The 17,245-nt window shown below is 37.9% G+C and overlaps 1 protein-coding gene across 3 annotated transcripts in view; it reads left to right on the top strand.

Moving 5' to 3' along the window:
* Positions 1-17,245, top strand: part of LOC123524766 (uncharacterized) — a 108,820-nt gene that overhangs the window by 26,306 nt on the left and 65,269 nt on the right. For all 3 annotated transcript variants that reach the window (XR_008370221.1, XM_053538493.1, XM_053538494.1), the window contains exon 5: positions 1,363-1,483. Coding sequence is in view for 2 of the 3 variants with exons in the window: in XM_053538493.1 (XP_053394468.1) it covers positions 1,363-1,483 (121 nt within the window). In the remaining variant the exon portion in view is untranslated. The remainder of the gene's footprint in view (positions 1-1,362; positions 1,484-17,245) is intronic.

Below are 17,245 nucleotides of genomic sequence, written 5' to 3'. Positions count from 1 at the left end.
CAGGGAAATTCACAGAAGTAGTCATAAATTTGAAGATACCCGCTTGAAATATTTAGAAGATGATCAGTGTAATAAAGTACTAATTTAACTATTTCCTTGAAAAATGAAATTGTTGAAATGCTGAAAGTGCAGTCTTTCTTAAAAGTGTTAAGAAATCAATGTTCACTAATTTTCACAGACAATTTTCAGGGGTAATGACTTGAATGATGCTTTGTATGCACAGGTATTGTGAACAGTAGCATTAAATTTTTTTGTCTTTTTGGTTTTATATGTCTCTGGTCAGTGGTCAGCACTTAAAATTTTATGGAAAAGTGAAAGAAGTCAAAAAAAAGTAATAGAATATTTAGTCAGTTCAAGTCTGTTTGGGAACGATGTTGTAACAGTTGATAAATGGCATATAAACTTTCTTGGCTTTGTTTTAATTGATTTTTTATCGCATGTCAAGGCAGTTATAATTTTGTCCAAGCTTTCAAGCAGTGATAGTAATAACCAACAGCCGAAGGGACGTATTATGTTATGAAACCGGTGTCCGTCTGTCCATAATTTCGTGCCCGCTCTGTAACTCTTTAACTTCTTGAAGGATTTTATAGAAACTTGGCACAAATATTCAACACATCGAGACGAAGTGCAGATCACATATATTGAATGGCTCACTTCAAGGTCAAGGTCACACTTATAGGTCAAAGGTCCTACATTTTGGCTTATATTGCTCCGCATTGCGGTACACTTGTTTAAAAATTTTATCTAGTAAAGCCCTTAGAGGAGATGCGCATTTCTTGAGTGTGTGTTTTCTCAATTACTACTTGCTAGAGTTCTAAGAAACTTTCTCGGAAGATCCATTACTAATACGAGGTATGTGCCCAGTCCATGAATTCATCTTCTGTGCTTTTGAAATGCAATAATCATGCTTCCCAGGGCATCCATCGGTTTTACCAATATTTTCTTGTTACTAGATTGTTCCATTTTTGTTAGGGATCAGTAAGTCAAAGGTGAAGATTATCATGATCTCGAGACCGAAAATTGGATAGACAATCATGGGAGAGCATACATGTTTCACAAACAGCTCTTGTTTTTGTAAATTTAGGAAGAAATATTTTTAGTTGGTAACTGAGATAGAAAGTTTTAAAATGATTCTTTGCATTATAGGGATTTTTATTAGTAAATAAAAAATATAGAAAACTTCCAAAAGCCTTAGTCATGCAAGTGAAATCTGATATGAAATAGAAATAATTTAGCTGTACTTCGTGTTTTACACAGTTTATTTTCAATTTATATGACAGTCATTTTTTGTATCTTATGCAATAAATATTTTCAAATTTTGATGTTGATCTGGAGGGATGCCCCTTTAATATCTTATTTCAGAAGCACCAGGAGAGCCTAACCTGACTTGTGTTTCAAAGAATTTGAACAACTTAAGATGCTCATTTTCGTTGAGTCGGCAGCCTGTCAACATACTTATTGATTGGACAATGGAATACAGAATGTAAGTTAAAGTATAGAATATACAAAAAAAATCAAAATAGCAATGACAAGCATTTGGTAGTAATTGGCCCTCCTTTAATTAAATTAGCACTCTGGCTATGTCTTTTTGCCATTGTAGGATTAGTCATGTCAGTAACTGCCGATGACACGCCATTACCATTTTAGGTAGTGGACCTGTAATAGTAAACGGCAATTTCTATGCGATTTGGTATTTAAGCCTGTTATTCCATCATTATTCGGACATAAGTGTAGCTCATATGCGCAATGGTTTCAGCAACAGAAAGGAAATGCCAAAATTACTGTCTGAGAGAAACATAATCACGCTGAAATTACCAAATTGAATGTCATTGAGTGCATCTTAAGTATACAGAATAATTCTTGTTAATGTTTCCTTTTCAACAAGCATTTAGTTTTGATGGTATGTTTTGACATGTTTTCACTAGATCAGTAATTCATATCCCCAAGCTTTAAGAAGATTGTAGAAAGGAGAGTTACTCTGATACTTAACATGCATAAATGCAACTCAAGCAGGATAGTATGTCTAGAATAGAGGTGATCGGCCTCTGCACAATGAACATTCCTCAGATATTAAACTTAAGTATATAACTGTGATCCATTCCTTAGATAAGTTAAATAACTATATACTAGGTCATTGTCTAACAACAGAAACTGTGATGGTGCATGAAATAGACCTACTCATATACTATAATAATAACACTATTTGCTTCATTTTAAGCTCACCTAAACCGAGGGTTCAGGATGAGTTATAAGTATAGGCGGATGATCCAGCATCCATTGTCGGGCATCTTTCACTCTGTCATCCACAATTTACATACACATCCTCTGTTCTAAAACGACTGGTCAGAATTACACCAAACCTGGTTTAATGCATCCTTGGAAGGTCCTGTCGCAGATTTTTACGAATTGTGACCATCATGATTCAGTGTGTCAAACATATACTGTAAAATCATTTAATTTTGTGGGCATAAAATTTCTTGGTTTTGGTCAAAACGGCAATTTCATGGGGACATGAATTCGTGGATTTCAACTTTTGAATATAAAATGAATGGGAATTTTACTTTTTCGTTGGGACTAAATTTCGTGGATTGACTCAACCACGAAAATTAGTCCCCCCATGAATATTAATGATTTCACAGTATTCAAGATAAGACAGTTTAGGTCAGGTGAACGACAAGGGGCTGCTATGCCCTTCTTGTTCATGTTAATTTAACATTGTTGAAAGATCTGTTTTGGAGAATTTGTTATTATATACATTTCACATGTGCATGTACACTTATTCTATATGTCAGAATGTATGCAATATATCCATGGTGTTTTGAGGGAAAATTGCTTCTGTTTCTTTACACAGATTGCATTTGTCAGAATTTGTGCAGTATATGCATGGTGTTTTATTGAAAAATGGCTTCAGTTTCTTTACACAGAAGAAATTTAGAAATACCTCATCTATAGATGTTAAGAAATTGTTGCTGGAAAAAATGCAGTATGATTATGTTTATCATATATGTATATGCATGTAATAAATAAAACTATCAACTGAAGGTGGTAATTTTTCTGTGCTACTAGAAGCATCCCTTTCCCATGTGAGGATATACGTAGAGTCAATAAAAGTTAAGGATCTGTAAGTTGGCTAGGGTTTCCGATTAAAAAGGATTTAGAAAAATGGTTTAATTGATTTATACATTGCGGAGCTCTCACTTACATAAATTGATGCAAGCTTTGTCAAACATGGAGCCCCAGATTTCAGCCTGCATTCTTTACTTTTGGCAGCTTGTGTCATGCCAAAATAACTGATTTAACCCATAGCCTGCTGGCGGCAAGTGATTCTGCCTTTGCGACCAGTGCAGACCAAGATCAGCCTGCACATCCGTGCAGTCTGATCATGGTCTGCACAGTTCGCCATTCAGTCAGTATATTTTTGGAAAGCACCCCTTTTAACAGTTAATGGTACTGTCCAGATTGAAAGATGGACCAGTTCATTATAGAAATTTAGCAGGGTAAGGGTTAAGAGATGACAAATATCAGAAAAGTCAGGCAGTTTTGAGGAAAATGGCTGTTGTTGAGTTAGTATGGACTTCAGTCTGAATTTTTGTGAATTTCGTATGACATGAATCACAGAACAGAGCTCCATGTGCAGAGGTGACAACTGCAGAATCATTGAACAAGCTCCGTTTTCACAAGCAGAGATGACAACTGCAGAATGATATGACAAGCTCTGTGTGCACAGGTGACAACTGCAGAATTATGGAACAAGCCCTGTGTGCATGTGTGACAACTGCAGAATAATAGAACAAGCTTCAAGTGCACAGGTGACAACTTCAGAATAATAGAACAAGCTCTGTGTGCACAGGAGCAACTTCAGAATATAGAACAAGCTCCATGTAGCCTAGGTTACAACTGCAGAATAATAGAACAAGCTCCGTGTGCACAGGTGACAACTTAAGAATAATAGAACAAGCTTCAAGTGCACAGGTGACAACTGCAGAATAATAGAACAAACTCTGTGTGCACAGGGGCAACTGCAGAATAATAGAACAAGCTCCATGTAGCCTAGGTTACAACTGCAGAATAAAAGAACAAGCCCCGTGTGCACAAGTGACAACTGCAGAATCAAGGAATAAACTCCATGAGCTCAGGTGACCACTGCAGAAAAACGGAACAAGCTCTGAGAGCACAAGTGACAGCTGCAGATAACGGAACAAGGTCTGTGTACATACGTGAAAAATGCAGAAAAATATAACAAGCTATGTGTGCACAGGTGACAACTGCAGAATAATGGAACAAGCTCCAAGTGCACAGGTGAAGTTACTGCAGAAGTAAGCTCCGTGCACATAAGTGACAACTGCAGAATCGCAGACCAAGCTCCATTTGCACATTCAGGTTACAACTTCAGAATCACAGAACAAGCTTTGTGTGCACAAGACAACTGCAGAATTGCAGAAAAAGCTCCATGTGCACAGGTGTCAACTGCAGAATCACAGAACACCTGCTCCATGTACACAGTTTACAACTGCAGAATCATGGAACAGGCTGCATGTGCACAGGTCACAACAGAAGGTTTGTGGAGCAAACTCTACAGCTAACAAGTGCAAAATCAAGGAACAAGTTCCATATGCACATGTGACAGTAACCACACTTCATTAGTTAGCATAGTGAAACCAATGATGAGTTCGGATTTAATGGTTTATCATAAATTAACATCTAAATATGTGCATATAAACTGCATGCCATGTATGGATGAGGTGTTTCTAATTTTCTTCAATGTAAATGTACTTTCACTGATTTTCTTTGCTTTAAATTGAGGCATTGACAAGATAAAGAGTTTTTTTTTAATTCAGCAATACATTCCTCAGTTAAAATAAACTCTCAAAAGCTTTTTTAACTAATTATGATAATTTAAGAAGTGGAATCAAACTGATAGTCAGCTTCACTACTTCAGGTCCACCGGCATTCTTGATAAAAATATTATCCAATGGAGAGAAATGGTAAAGGTGAAACTTTGAGCACAGTGATTTGAATTTTTTCACTTTTACTAATGTCTTGATTTTTTGTTCTAGCATAACTTTCGTGGTTTTAGTTCCTTGCCAATGTATTCATTTTTGACTTGTTTTTTCTTTTAAGTATAAGAAGTGCTGTTGTTCTCACCCTGGCATCAGGGCTGCCATTGCTTTTATGTTGAAGTTTTATGGCAAGCCTCTTAATTTCAATATATTTTCTTAGGTACTGAACCTATTATCATTATATAGACATCAAATAGTTGTGGCCCTTGGTTGTCAAAGTTATGCATAAATGGCGTACAATTTTGTATCTCAAAAAGTATTTAACTTAGAGACATAAAGATGAGAGAATTGTTATAATATAGTATGTGAACTTGTGCACCAGATGTCTGTGTGGAATTCCACACAGCAAGACAAGAGTTATGGTCCTTGACTTATTGAAAAATGCATATTAAGTTATTAAAAGTTTGTGTTGTATATGTCATGAAACCATGTAGGAATATTATTTAGCATGTGAGTTGGTGCACCTGAGATTTCTATGCCCCCCTTCGAAGAAAGAGTAGTATGTTTTGCAGATGTCTGTCGTTCGGTCGGTATGTAGACCAATCCATTCCAGATGATAACTCAAGAACGCTTGGGCCCATTGATTTTGAGGTGAGTAGGTCAAAGGTCAATGTCACAGTGAAACGGAACAGTTAAATGGTTTCCAGATGATAACTCAAGAAAGCTTGGGCCTATGATGATGAAAGTTGATAGGGAGGATGATCATGACCAGCAGATGATCCCTATTGATTTTGAGGTCAGTAGATTAAAGGTCAAGGTCACATTGACCTGGAAAAGTTAAACCATTTCCGGACAATAACTTGAGAACGCTTGGGCCTAGGATCAGGGAACTTAATAGGGAGGTTGATCATGACCAGCATACGACCCCTGTGATTTTGAGGTCAAAAGGTCAAAGGTCAAGGTCACATTGACCCAGAGCAGTAGGACTTTTGTGTATAGTGACCTAATAATTTCTATTCCTTGTGCAATTTCTGAAATTAGAATGCATCAAGGGGGGGAGCATTTCGTGTTCTACGAGCTCTTGTTTTTAGCTCACCAGAGCACAAAGTGCTGAGGGTGAGCTATTGTGATCGTTCACCGTCCGGCGTCCGGCCATCCGTCCGTCCATCGTGCGTCGTCCGTCCGTCCACACTTTCCTTTAAACAACATCTCCTCCTAAACTAACAGGCCAATTTTGATGAAACTTCACAAGGATGTTCCTTGGATGGTCTTCTTTAAAAATTGTTCAAAGAATTGAATTCTATGCAGAACTCTGGTTGCCATGGGAACAGAAAGGAAAAACTTTAAAAATCTTCTTCTCAAAAAACAGAAGCCTAGAGCTTAGATATTTGGTGTGAAGCATTGCCTAGTGGACCTCTACTAAGTTTGTTCAAATCATGACCCCGGGGTCAAAATTGACCCCGCCCTAGGGGTCACTTGATTTTACATAGGAAAATCTTAAAAAATCTTCTTCTCAAAAACCAGAAGCCCTAGAGCTTAGATATTTGACATGTACCATTGCCTAGAGGACCTCTACTAAAGTTGTTCAAATCATGACCCCGGGGTCAAAATTGACCCCGCCCCAGGGATCACTAAATTTTACATATAGGAAAATCTTCAAAACTTTTCTAAAAATAAACAGAAGGCCTAGAGCTTAGATATTTCATGTGTAGCATTGCCTAGTGGACCTCTACAAAATTTGTTCAAATCATGAACCCCAGGGTCAAAATTGACCCCGCCCCAGAGGTCACTTGATTTTACATATAGGAAAATCTTCAAAAATTTTCTAAAAATAAACCAGAAGGCCTAGATCTTAGATATTTAACGTGTAGCATTGCCTAGTAGACTTCTACAAAATTTGTTCAAATCATGACCTCCGGGATCAAATTGACCCTGCCCAATGGGGTTACTTGATTGTACATAATGGTAGAAAAATCTTCAAATTTTTCTAAAAATAAACCAGAAGGCCTACAGTTTAGATATTTGACATGTAGCATTGCCTAATGGACCTCTACAAAATCTGTTCAAATCATGACCCCCGGGGTCAAAATTGACTCCAGCCCAGGGGTCAATTTGATTTTACATAGCAAAATCTTCAAACATTTTCTAAAAATAAACCAGAAGGCCTACAGCTTAGATATTTCACGTGTAGCATTGCCTAGTGGACCTCTACAAATCATGACCCCCGGGGTCAAAATTGACCCCGTCCCAGGGGTCACTTGATTTTACATAGGAAAATCTTCAAAAAATTTCTAAAAATAAACCAAAAGGCCTAGATCTTAGATATTTGACGTGTAGCATTGCCTAGTAGACTTCTACAAAAAAAATTCAAATCTGGACCCCCCAGGGTCAAATTTACCCAGCCCCAGGGTCACTTGATTGTATATAGGGAAATCTTCATAAATTTGCTAAAATCTGGTGAGCGATCCAGGGTCATCATGACCCTCTTGTTTTATTTCACTATGCAAGACAAAAGTTATGGCCCTTGATTTAGTCAAAATAGGGATTAAGAGCTTAAAAGTTTCTTTCCCATGTATTTAAAATTTTACATGATCTTGAGTCATTCAATATTTATTTTAGAAGATTGTGATTTAGCATGACATTGTGAAGATGTGCACCAGGTGTTCTGTTTAGGATTCACTCAGCCAGGCCATAGTTATGGTCTTTGACTTAGTGAAAAATACACTTTAAGTGCTAAAAATATGTTGCATATATCTTAAAAGATATTTTACTTTGAGTGATGATTTTTAGCTCACCTGAGCACAAAGCTCATGGTGAGGTATTGTGATCACACTGTGTCCATCGTTCGTGCGTGTGTCAAGTCGTCCGTCTTCAACAATTATGTTTAAACGAAATCTCCTCCAAAACCACTGAATGGATTTTGATGAAACTTGGCCAGGATGTTTCTTGGGTGGTCCTCTACCAAATTTGTTCAAATGGTTCCGCTTGTTTGCATATATGGGCTGCTAGAGCTAAAAATAGAAAAAACTTCAAACGACATCTCCTCCTAAACCGATGTTCCAATTTAGAAATAATTTCACACAAATAGTCCTTATGTCACCCTCTACCAAAATTGTTCAAATTATACCAATTTATCAAAAAACATGGCCGCCAGGGGGCGTGGTACCTTTTTTCTATATGTATAAAGTAGAAACTTTAAAAATCTTCTTGTGTGAAACTGCAGGCCTGATTTTAAAATAATTTTACACAAATGATCCTTGTGTGACCCTCTATCAAGATTGTTCAAATATTTTTATTCATCAAAAAACATGGCTGCCAGGGGGCGTCAAAATATTTATATTCATCCAAAAACATGGCCGCCAGGGGGCGTGGTCACTTTTCCCTATATGTATATAGTGGAAACTTTAAAAATCTTCTTGTGTGAAACTGCTAGCATGATTTTAAAATAATTTTACACAAATGGTCCTTGTGTGACCCTCTACCTAGATTGTTCAAATTATTCTGATTCGTCAAAAAACATTGCTGCCAGGGGGCGTGGTCACTTTTCTCTATATGTATATTGTAGAAACTTAGAAAATCTTCTTGTATAAAACTGTTAGCCAGATTTTAAAATAATTTCACACATTCAAATTGTCTTTGTGTGACCTTCTACAAATAGTGTTCAAATTTTTCTGATTAGTCAAAAAGCATGGCCGCCAGAGGGCATGGTTACTTTTGATCAACATATTCTTTAAACAACATCTCCTCCAAAACCACTGAATGAATTTTGATGAAACTTTACACAAATGATCTTTGGGTAGCCCTTTTCCAATGTTGTTCAAATGGTTCCGGTTCATTGAACATATGGGTCTTTTTGGTTAAAAATAGGTTTTCAGTTATCAGACTTTAAAAGTCTTTTTCTCTAGAGCTTTATATTTGGCATGTAATATAAGGGTTTGACTTTCTACCATAATTGTCCAAATTATTGCCCAAAGGTCAAAAATGGCCATGCCCCTGTGTATGACATGTACTTACTAAAGGCTTATTATATATAAGAAACATTGAAAATCTTTTCTCTGAATCTGTTTATTAAGTAGTTGTTCAAATTATTGCCCTAGGTTAAAAAAAGTGTGTGACATGTATATAATATAGAAGAAACCTAACTCTGTACTTGTACCATTACGTTATACAAACACACTTGAAGCCTTGTACACAGGTGAGCGCTTTAGGGTCAGTGACCCTCTTGTTTTTTTTGTGGGGGGGGGGGGGGGGGGGGGGGGGGGGGGGCGTTTAACGTCACACCGACACAATCATAGGTCATATGGCGACTTTCCAGCTTTGATGGTGGAGGAAGACCCCAGGTGCCCCTCTGTGCATTATTTCATCACGAGCGGGTACCTGGGTAGAACCACCGACCTTCCGTAAGCTGGATGGCTTCCTCACATGAAGAATTCAACGCCCCAAGTGAGGCTCGAACCCACATCGATGAGGGGCAAGTGATTTGAAGTCAGCGACCTTAACCACTCGGCCATGGAGGCCCCTTGAGTGATGAAACTATGTATAGTGACAAAAAGAAGGGGTACCTGGTGAGTGAAAGTCTAGTGTCGAAACCATGTATAGTGACAAAAAGAAGGGGTACCTGGTGAGTGAGAGTCTAGTGTCCTATGGACACATATCCAGTTGAATAGTTGAGCATCTTGTTCTCCCAACAGCTCTTAATTTGCTGGCTTTTAATTGTAATTTTAAAAACCATATGAAAGATGCAACACATAAATGTGTGCACATTTTTCAGAATGAGGCCAACCATTATTTCCAGATGAACGCAATATGTTTTGTGTAGCTTTTAATGAGGGGAGTTTGCAAGAGTGGCATTATATTGCTTTGGAGTTCAGCATGACCAAACCTTAGGCTCTTTTCTGAAAAAAAAAGCATTCTTGAAATAAAACCTGCTTACTTATTGAAACAGAAACAATCAAAATTGGACCACTTTCCCGGAGTCTAACTGTAACCATAGCAATTTCACATGCTGGTTGGATGATACAAGAAGTCGGCCGACACCATTAACATTCCTCCCAGCTGCCCAATATAAAATATGTGTAGTGGTTTGGACTCGACTTAGCAATGCAACTAGCTGTATTAGCATCATTAACGCATCTAACATAGGTAACATTGTGTTTGTCTTATCTGGTCTGGGGCTTTTTTGTGTAGGCTAAAAATTGGATTTAAGCAGTGTTAACAGTCCTGGGCTCATCCTGTGTTTTATCATTTAAGAAACAGAGAAAGGCTAAATCTTTTATCATTAATTTTGACCATTTTCAGTTGGCCAGATTCTTACTTATTGTTATAAGTTTGAGGCTTTAGTTAGCTGCTGAAAGACTGATGTAAATTGAGTCAGCATGAGCCCTTAGGATTCTTTGCTTCAGGTAGGCTGATCACTCTGATTGTGATGGAATTTGCTGTTATAAGACAATATTATGGTAAAAGCAACTAGACATTGGTCAGTTTTCAGTTTGTGCTTAGATTAAGCAACCAGTCTGTTTCTGAAGACTGGTCGCCAGATTATCTTGGCTATATGAGCCGTGCCATGAGAAAACCAACGTAGTGCATTAAATTTTGTGACCAGCATGGATCCAGACCAGCCTGCGCATCCGCACAGTCTGGTCAGGATCCATGCTTTACGCTTTTAAAGCCTATTGCAATTAGAGAAACTGTAAGCGAACAGCATGGATCCTGACCAGGCTGCGCAGATGCGCAGGCTGGTCTGGATCCATGCTGGTTGCAAATGCACTATGTTGGTTTTCTCATGGTTTGGCTCATATGATCTTTGACAGGCCAGTACTATCAGTGTGATCAGGTCATGCTTCAACTTGCTAGCAGCTTACACTGGTGATCTGCTTCTTTAGTTTTGTAAGTATATAGATATCTGCATGGTGTACAGTTCAGTTATTAGTCGTTTTTATTTGATTATTAGTCCCCTACTGGTTGAAAACCAGTTTCGGGGACTATAGGAATGCACTTTTCCGTCATTCCGTCCGTCCGTCCGTCCGTCTGTCCATCCGTCCGTCCGCAATTTCGTGTCCGGTCCATAACTCTGTCATCCATGAAGGGATTTTAATATTACTTGGCACAAATGTTCCCCATGATGAGACGATGTGTCATGCGCAAAACCCGGACCTTTAGCTCAAAGGTCAAGGTCACAATTGGAGGTCAAAGGTCAACAGGGCTTTTTTCCTGTCCGGTCCACAACTCTCCCATCCTTGAAGGGATTTTAGTATTACTTGGCACAAATGTTCCCCATGATGAGATGATGTGTCTTGCGCAAATCCCGGACCCCTAGCTCAAAGGTCAAGGTCACAATTGGAGGTCAAAGGTCAGCAGGGCTTTTTTCCTGTCCGGTCCATAACTTTCCCATCCATGAAGAGATTTTAATATTACTTGGCACAAATGTTCCCCATGATGAGACGACGTGTCGTGCGCAAAACCTGGACCCCTAGCTTAAAGGTCAAGGTCACAATTGGAGGTCAAAGGTCAACAAGGCTTTTTTCCTGTCCGGTCCATAACTCTCCCATCTATGAAGGGATTTTAATATTACTTGGCACAAATGTACCTCATAATAAGACGATGTGTCATGCACAACTTTCAAACCCCTAGCTCAAAGGTCAAGGTCACACTTAGCAGTCAAATGTTAACATAGCATGAACAGGGTCTGTTTCGTGTCCGGTCCATAACTCTGACATTCATTAAGGAATTTTAATATCACTTAGCACAAGTGTTCCCCATGATGAGACGACGTGTCATGCACAAATCCCAGACCCTTAGCTCAAAGGTCAAGGTCACAATTGGGGGTCAAAGGTCAACAGAGTTTTTTTCCTGTCCCATCCATAACTCTGCCATCCATGAAGGGATTTTAATATTACTTGGCACAAATGTTCCCCATGATGAGACAACATGTCATGCGCAAAGCCCAGACCCTTAGCTCAAAGGTCAAGGTCACAATTGGAGGTCAAAGGTCAATAAGGTTTTTTCCCTGTCCGATCCAGAACTCTGTCATCCATCAAGGGATTACAATATTACTTGGCATAAATGTTTCCCATGATGAGACGACGTGTCATGCGCAACACCCAGTACCCTAGCTCAAAGGTCAAGGTCACACTTTGAGATCAAAGGTCAAGAGGATTTTTTTCCTGTCCGGTCTATAACTTTGTCATGCAAAGCAGGACTTAGATATCAGTTGGCACAAATATTCCCCTGGATGAGACAACATGTCATGCACAAGAACCAGGTCCCTAGGTCTAAGGTCAAGGTCATATTTAGAGGTCAAAGGTCAAATTCAAGAATGACTTTGTACGGAACATTTCTTCTTCATGCATGGAGGGATTTTGATGTAACTTGGACCAAATGTTCACCACCATGAGGCACCCTTGTTTTTAGAATTACGTCCCTTTGTTTTACTATAAATAGATTTTATTGTAACTTTTTTATTACTGGCGGTAGAGAAAAATCGAGACCACTTTTCTGTGGTACAGCATGCATGTTACATCCAATTTTTAGGTGTATATTGACCTATCTCTACCTGGTAAAGAGTTTCTTGTGGACTTATATTATATAGATTTTTTTTTTTTTTTTTTTTTTTAAAGATTAATTTCCCTTTGTTGTTACTATAAATAACTTACATGATAACATTTTTATAATCAGCCAAAAAAATTCAATATGAAAACAACTGTAGGTTTTTATATATATAAATTTTAATCCAAGTGTTTTGTTATAACATATTGTATATATAGTACAATATTGTTTATACATCATTGACAGATATCAGTTCATTATGTTATACTGCAGTAGAGAAAATTAGGTGCCTTCCAGTAGGGGACTTTGTATTGCATGGCAATACTTCATTCACTTGTTCTTTTTTATTTAGTCAAGAATTTCATGCAAATGTCAAAGAATTACCTGGTTTTAACTGTTAATTTAAATACAGGAGGCAAACTTATTATTTATGAAACTTTGTTAAGTTTTGTTTGATCTCAATCTGCTAGATATATTCATTTTGGGCTGCAAGTCCCAATTTCATACAGTTGAAACTGTTGTGGTGAATCTGATAATATTGCATTTACACAAATTTCTTAAAACATTTTTAGCTCATCTGTCATGAAATGACAAGGTGAGCTATTGTGACCGCTTGATGTCCGTCGTGCGCCGTCCGTCATGCGTTGTGCATCGTCCATCAACAATTTCTAAAAAGAATCTTCTTCTTGAAAACCACTGGGCAGAATTACACCAAACTTCACAGGAATGATCCTTGGGTGGTCCCCTTTCAAACTTGTTCAAAGAATTGAATTCCATGGAGAACTCTGGTTGCCATGGTAACTGAAAGGAAAAACTTTAAAAATCTTCTTGTCCAAAAGCTCAAGGCCTAGGGCTTTGATATCTGGTGTGTAGCATCATCTAGTGGTCCTCTACCAAGGTTGTTCAAATTATCCCCCTAGGGTCAAATATGGCCCCGCCCCATGGGTCCCAAGTTTTTCATAGACTTATATAGGAAAAAAAGTTTTAAAAAATCTTCTTGTCTGAAATCACAACCCTTAGACCTTTGATATTTGGTTTGTAGCATTGTCTTATGGTCCTCAACCAAAATTGTTCAAATTGTACCCCTTGGGTGAAAAGAGACCCTGCCCTGGGGGTTCCAACTTTTATATAGACTTATATAGGAAAAAGCTTTAAAAATCTTCTTGTCTGAAACCATACGACCTAGGCTTTTGATATTTGGTATGTTGCATTGTCTAGTAGTCCTCTACCAAAATTGTTCAAATTATGCCCCTGGGGTTAAAAGAGGCCCCGTCCTGGGGTCACTTAGTTATTATGTGAGTTATATAGGAAAAATACTTAAAAAATCATCTGATCCTATTTCCAAGACTGTTTAATTGTAATTACCTGATGACCCCAAGTAATATGATGTCACTTGACCGTGACCTTGACCTACTGACCTACTTTCTTGTTTTTCAAGATACAGCCTTGAAATTTTGATGACCTACACAGTTTTGCACACAAATCGTAAAACTGAATTTCATTGACCATGAATGTGACCTACTGACTTTCTTAATATTTTATCATCAGTTTGACATTTGAAACATGTAGCTCATATTACTCAGGTGAGCGATCCAGGGTCATTATGACCCTCTTGTTTGAGTTTTTTCTTCAGTACCTGTATTTTTTTTATGCCCCCGGAGGGAGGCATATTAGTTTTCAACTGTCCATCCATTTGTTAGTTCGTCACAACATTTTGCATGAAGGCACTTTACTCGCAAACCACTGCACCCAGGACCTTCAAACTTCACGTGTTGATAGTACTTATTGAGTACACGACCCCTACTGACTTTGGGATCACCACGTCAAAGGTCAAGGTCACAGGGGCCAATGTTAACTTTTTGCATGAAGGCACTTTACTCAGGAATCACTGCACCCAGGACCTTCAAACTTCACGTGCTGATAGTACTTATTGAGAACACAACCCCTACTGACTTTGGGGTCACCATGTCAAAGGTCAAGGTCACCAGGTCAAAGGTCAAGGTGCTGCGGGGGCATGTGTCACCATTAGTGACAGCTCTTGTTTCTTTCTAGAAAACAAACATGTATCACTATGTATTTTGTGTCAACATGGATTCAGGCAGTTAGACCTACAGTACTTGTAATTTAACTATGATAATGTTAGATTTTTTATCAAAATTAATATAGTTACTATCTTAAGAATTTTTTGTATGATAGTTAAAGTTTCTTACAGTTATCACACATGTATAGTTACTATTTTAAAATTTTTTGCATCAATCAAGGTTTCTTACAGCTCAGTTTAGAATTTTTGCATCAATAAATTTAAAGTTACTTGAAGTTACAACTATCTTAACAATTTTTAATGAATAGATAATAATTTATTCATTGCAGTGGTACATTGCCTTTCAGACTAGTTTTTAGCTCACCAGAGCACGAAGTGCTCAAAGGTGAGCTTTTGTGATCACCCTGTGTCCGACCTCCGTGGTCGTCCATCTGTCCGTCCTTCCGAGAATGTTATAACCTAGCTCCAAAAGTGTTTGACGTAGAGTCACAAAACTTTACAGGAATGTTGGTCAGCACGTGTAGTTGTGCACCTGGGGTTTCGCGTCCGGATTCATTCAGTCCTGTAGGAGTTATGGCCCCTGACTTTGTAAAAATTGGCCATTTTAGTGTTGTGTCGCGCCTAGCTCCAAAAGTATTTGACGTAGAGTCACAAAACTTTACAGGAATGTTGGTCAGCATGTGTAGTTATGCACCTGGCGTTTCGCGTCCGGATTCATTCAGTCTTGTAGGAGTTATGGTCCCTGACTTAGTAAAAAATTGGTCATTTTAATGTTGTGTCACGCGTAGCTCCAAAAGTATTTGACGTAGAGTCACAAAACTTTACAGGAATGTTGGTCAGCATGTGTAGTTATGCACCTGGCGTTTCGCGTCCGGATTCATTCAGTCTTGTAGGAGTTATGGTCCCTGACTTAGTAAAAAATTGGTCATTTTAATGTTGTGTCACGCGTAGCTCCAAAAGTATTTGACCTAGAGTCACCAAAGTTTACAGGAATGTTGGTCAGCATGTGCAGTTGTGCACCTGGGGTTTGGCGTCTGGATTCATTCAGTATTGTAGGAGTTATGGCCCCTTACCTAGGAAAAAACTATCATTTTAATGTTTTGTCGCGCGTAGCTCCAAAAATATTTTACCTACAGTCATTATTTCACTACACAAGACCAGACTTCTTGTCCAGACTTACTAAAAAAAAAAGTTTGTGAAACATGACTTTGTATGTTAAAATGTACTTTACCTAGAATCATAAAACATTAGAGGATTGTTTTATAGCCCATGAAGTGTTCTCTTTAGGATTTTACTCAGCTGGGTCAGAGTTATAGCCAACTAAGTGAAAAATACACATAAGGTACTTAAAAGTTTGTGTTGCAAACATTTTAAAAATAGTTTAACCCGAGTCATTAAACCATGTTACAGTGGCAGGAATGGGGGCACCTGTGTCCTATGGACACACATCTAGTTATATTTTCTTTTCTTTTTGTATTTGTTTCCAAAAGTGCACAGTTAATAGAATGTGTGAGTCTTAATTTCACTTTTGTTTCTACTTTTATTTTATAGTTTATTGAGAGAAATATATCATTTTCGTAATTGCATGTATACATGAACTTACATATTTTATGACATTTAACGACCAGCATGAATTATCAGGGGCAAAACAAAGCTAAGGGAACACATTAAAGTTCCATAAGACTTTTAATCGTATATTAAAAACAGATAAAGCTGCTGTCCAGTGGGATGGTATGTATTATTACATGATAGGAGAAGCTTTCATTATTGTGCATGAAATTAGTGCCATAAAGGGAGGTAATCATAAACAATGGATTCCTTAATATTCAGACTTTTGGCAAAATACATGAGAAAACAGTTATTGAAAATAGGAGACAATTATTTTGTGTTCATTACAAAAAATGTGGCAGCAACATTATAAACAGAGGCGTTATGGGCCTTTACCAGTAATTATAATTTGAATGGACAAATATGCTTTTTTCAAGAAAAATGTCTTAATAGATATAAGAACACACATATTGACTTGACTGAGTTTGATTTATTGTTTAGTTGTTATTTACGTATGGAATTGCGTATACATGCAAATAACAATTACCGGTATATGTTTTTAGCTCGACTATTCGAAGAATAGTCTAGCTATTCTACTCACCCTGGCGTCGGCGTCGGCGTCGGCGTCGGCGTCACACCTTGGTTAAGTTTTTGCATGCAAGTACATACAGCCATCAATTAAAGGCATATAGCTTTGAAACTTATTTTTTCTTTTTCTAGGTCAATTACCAACCTCTCTGGGTCAAGTCCCGTAACTCTGACATGTATTTTGAGCAAATTATGCCCCCTTTTGGACTTAGAAAATTTTGGTTAAAGTTTTACATGCAGGTTACTATCTCCAAAACTAATGCAGATATTGATTTGAAACTTCACATGTGTCTTCGGGGTTATAAAACTAGTTGATAGCAGCAAGTCCCATAACTCTGACCTTCATTTTGGCCAAATTATGCCCCCTTTTGGACTTAGAAAATTCTGGTTAAAGTTTTGCGTGCAAGTACATACAGCATTTCTAAAAGGCATATAGATTTGAAACTTATTTTTCTTTTTCTAGATCAATTACCAACCTCACTGGGTCAAGACCCATAACTCTGACATGTATTTTGAGCAAATT

This window comes from Mercenaria mercenaria, chromosome 3 (assembly GCF_021730395.1).
Source record: "Mercenaria mercenaria strain notata chromosome 3, MADL_Memer_1, whole genome shotgun sequence".
Lineage (NCBI taxonomy): Eukaryota > Metazoa > Mollusca > Bivalvia > Venerida > Veneridae > Mercenaria > Mercenaria mercenaria.
The sequence above is the reverse complement of the archived record's forward strand: the minus strand, read 5'-3'. Positions and strand labels throughout refer to the sequence as shown.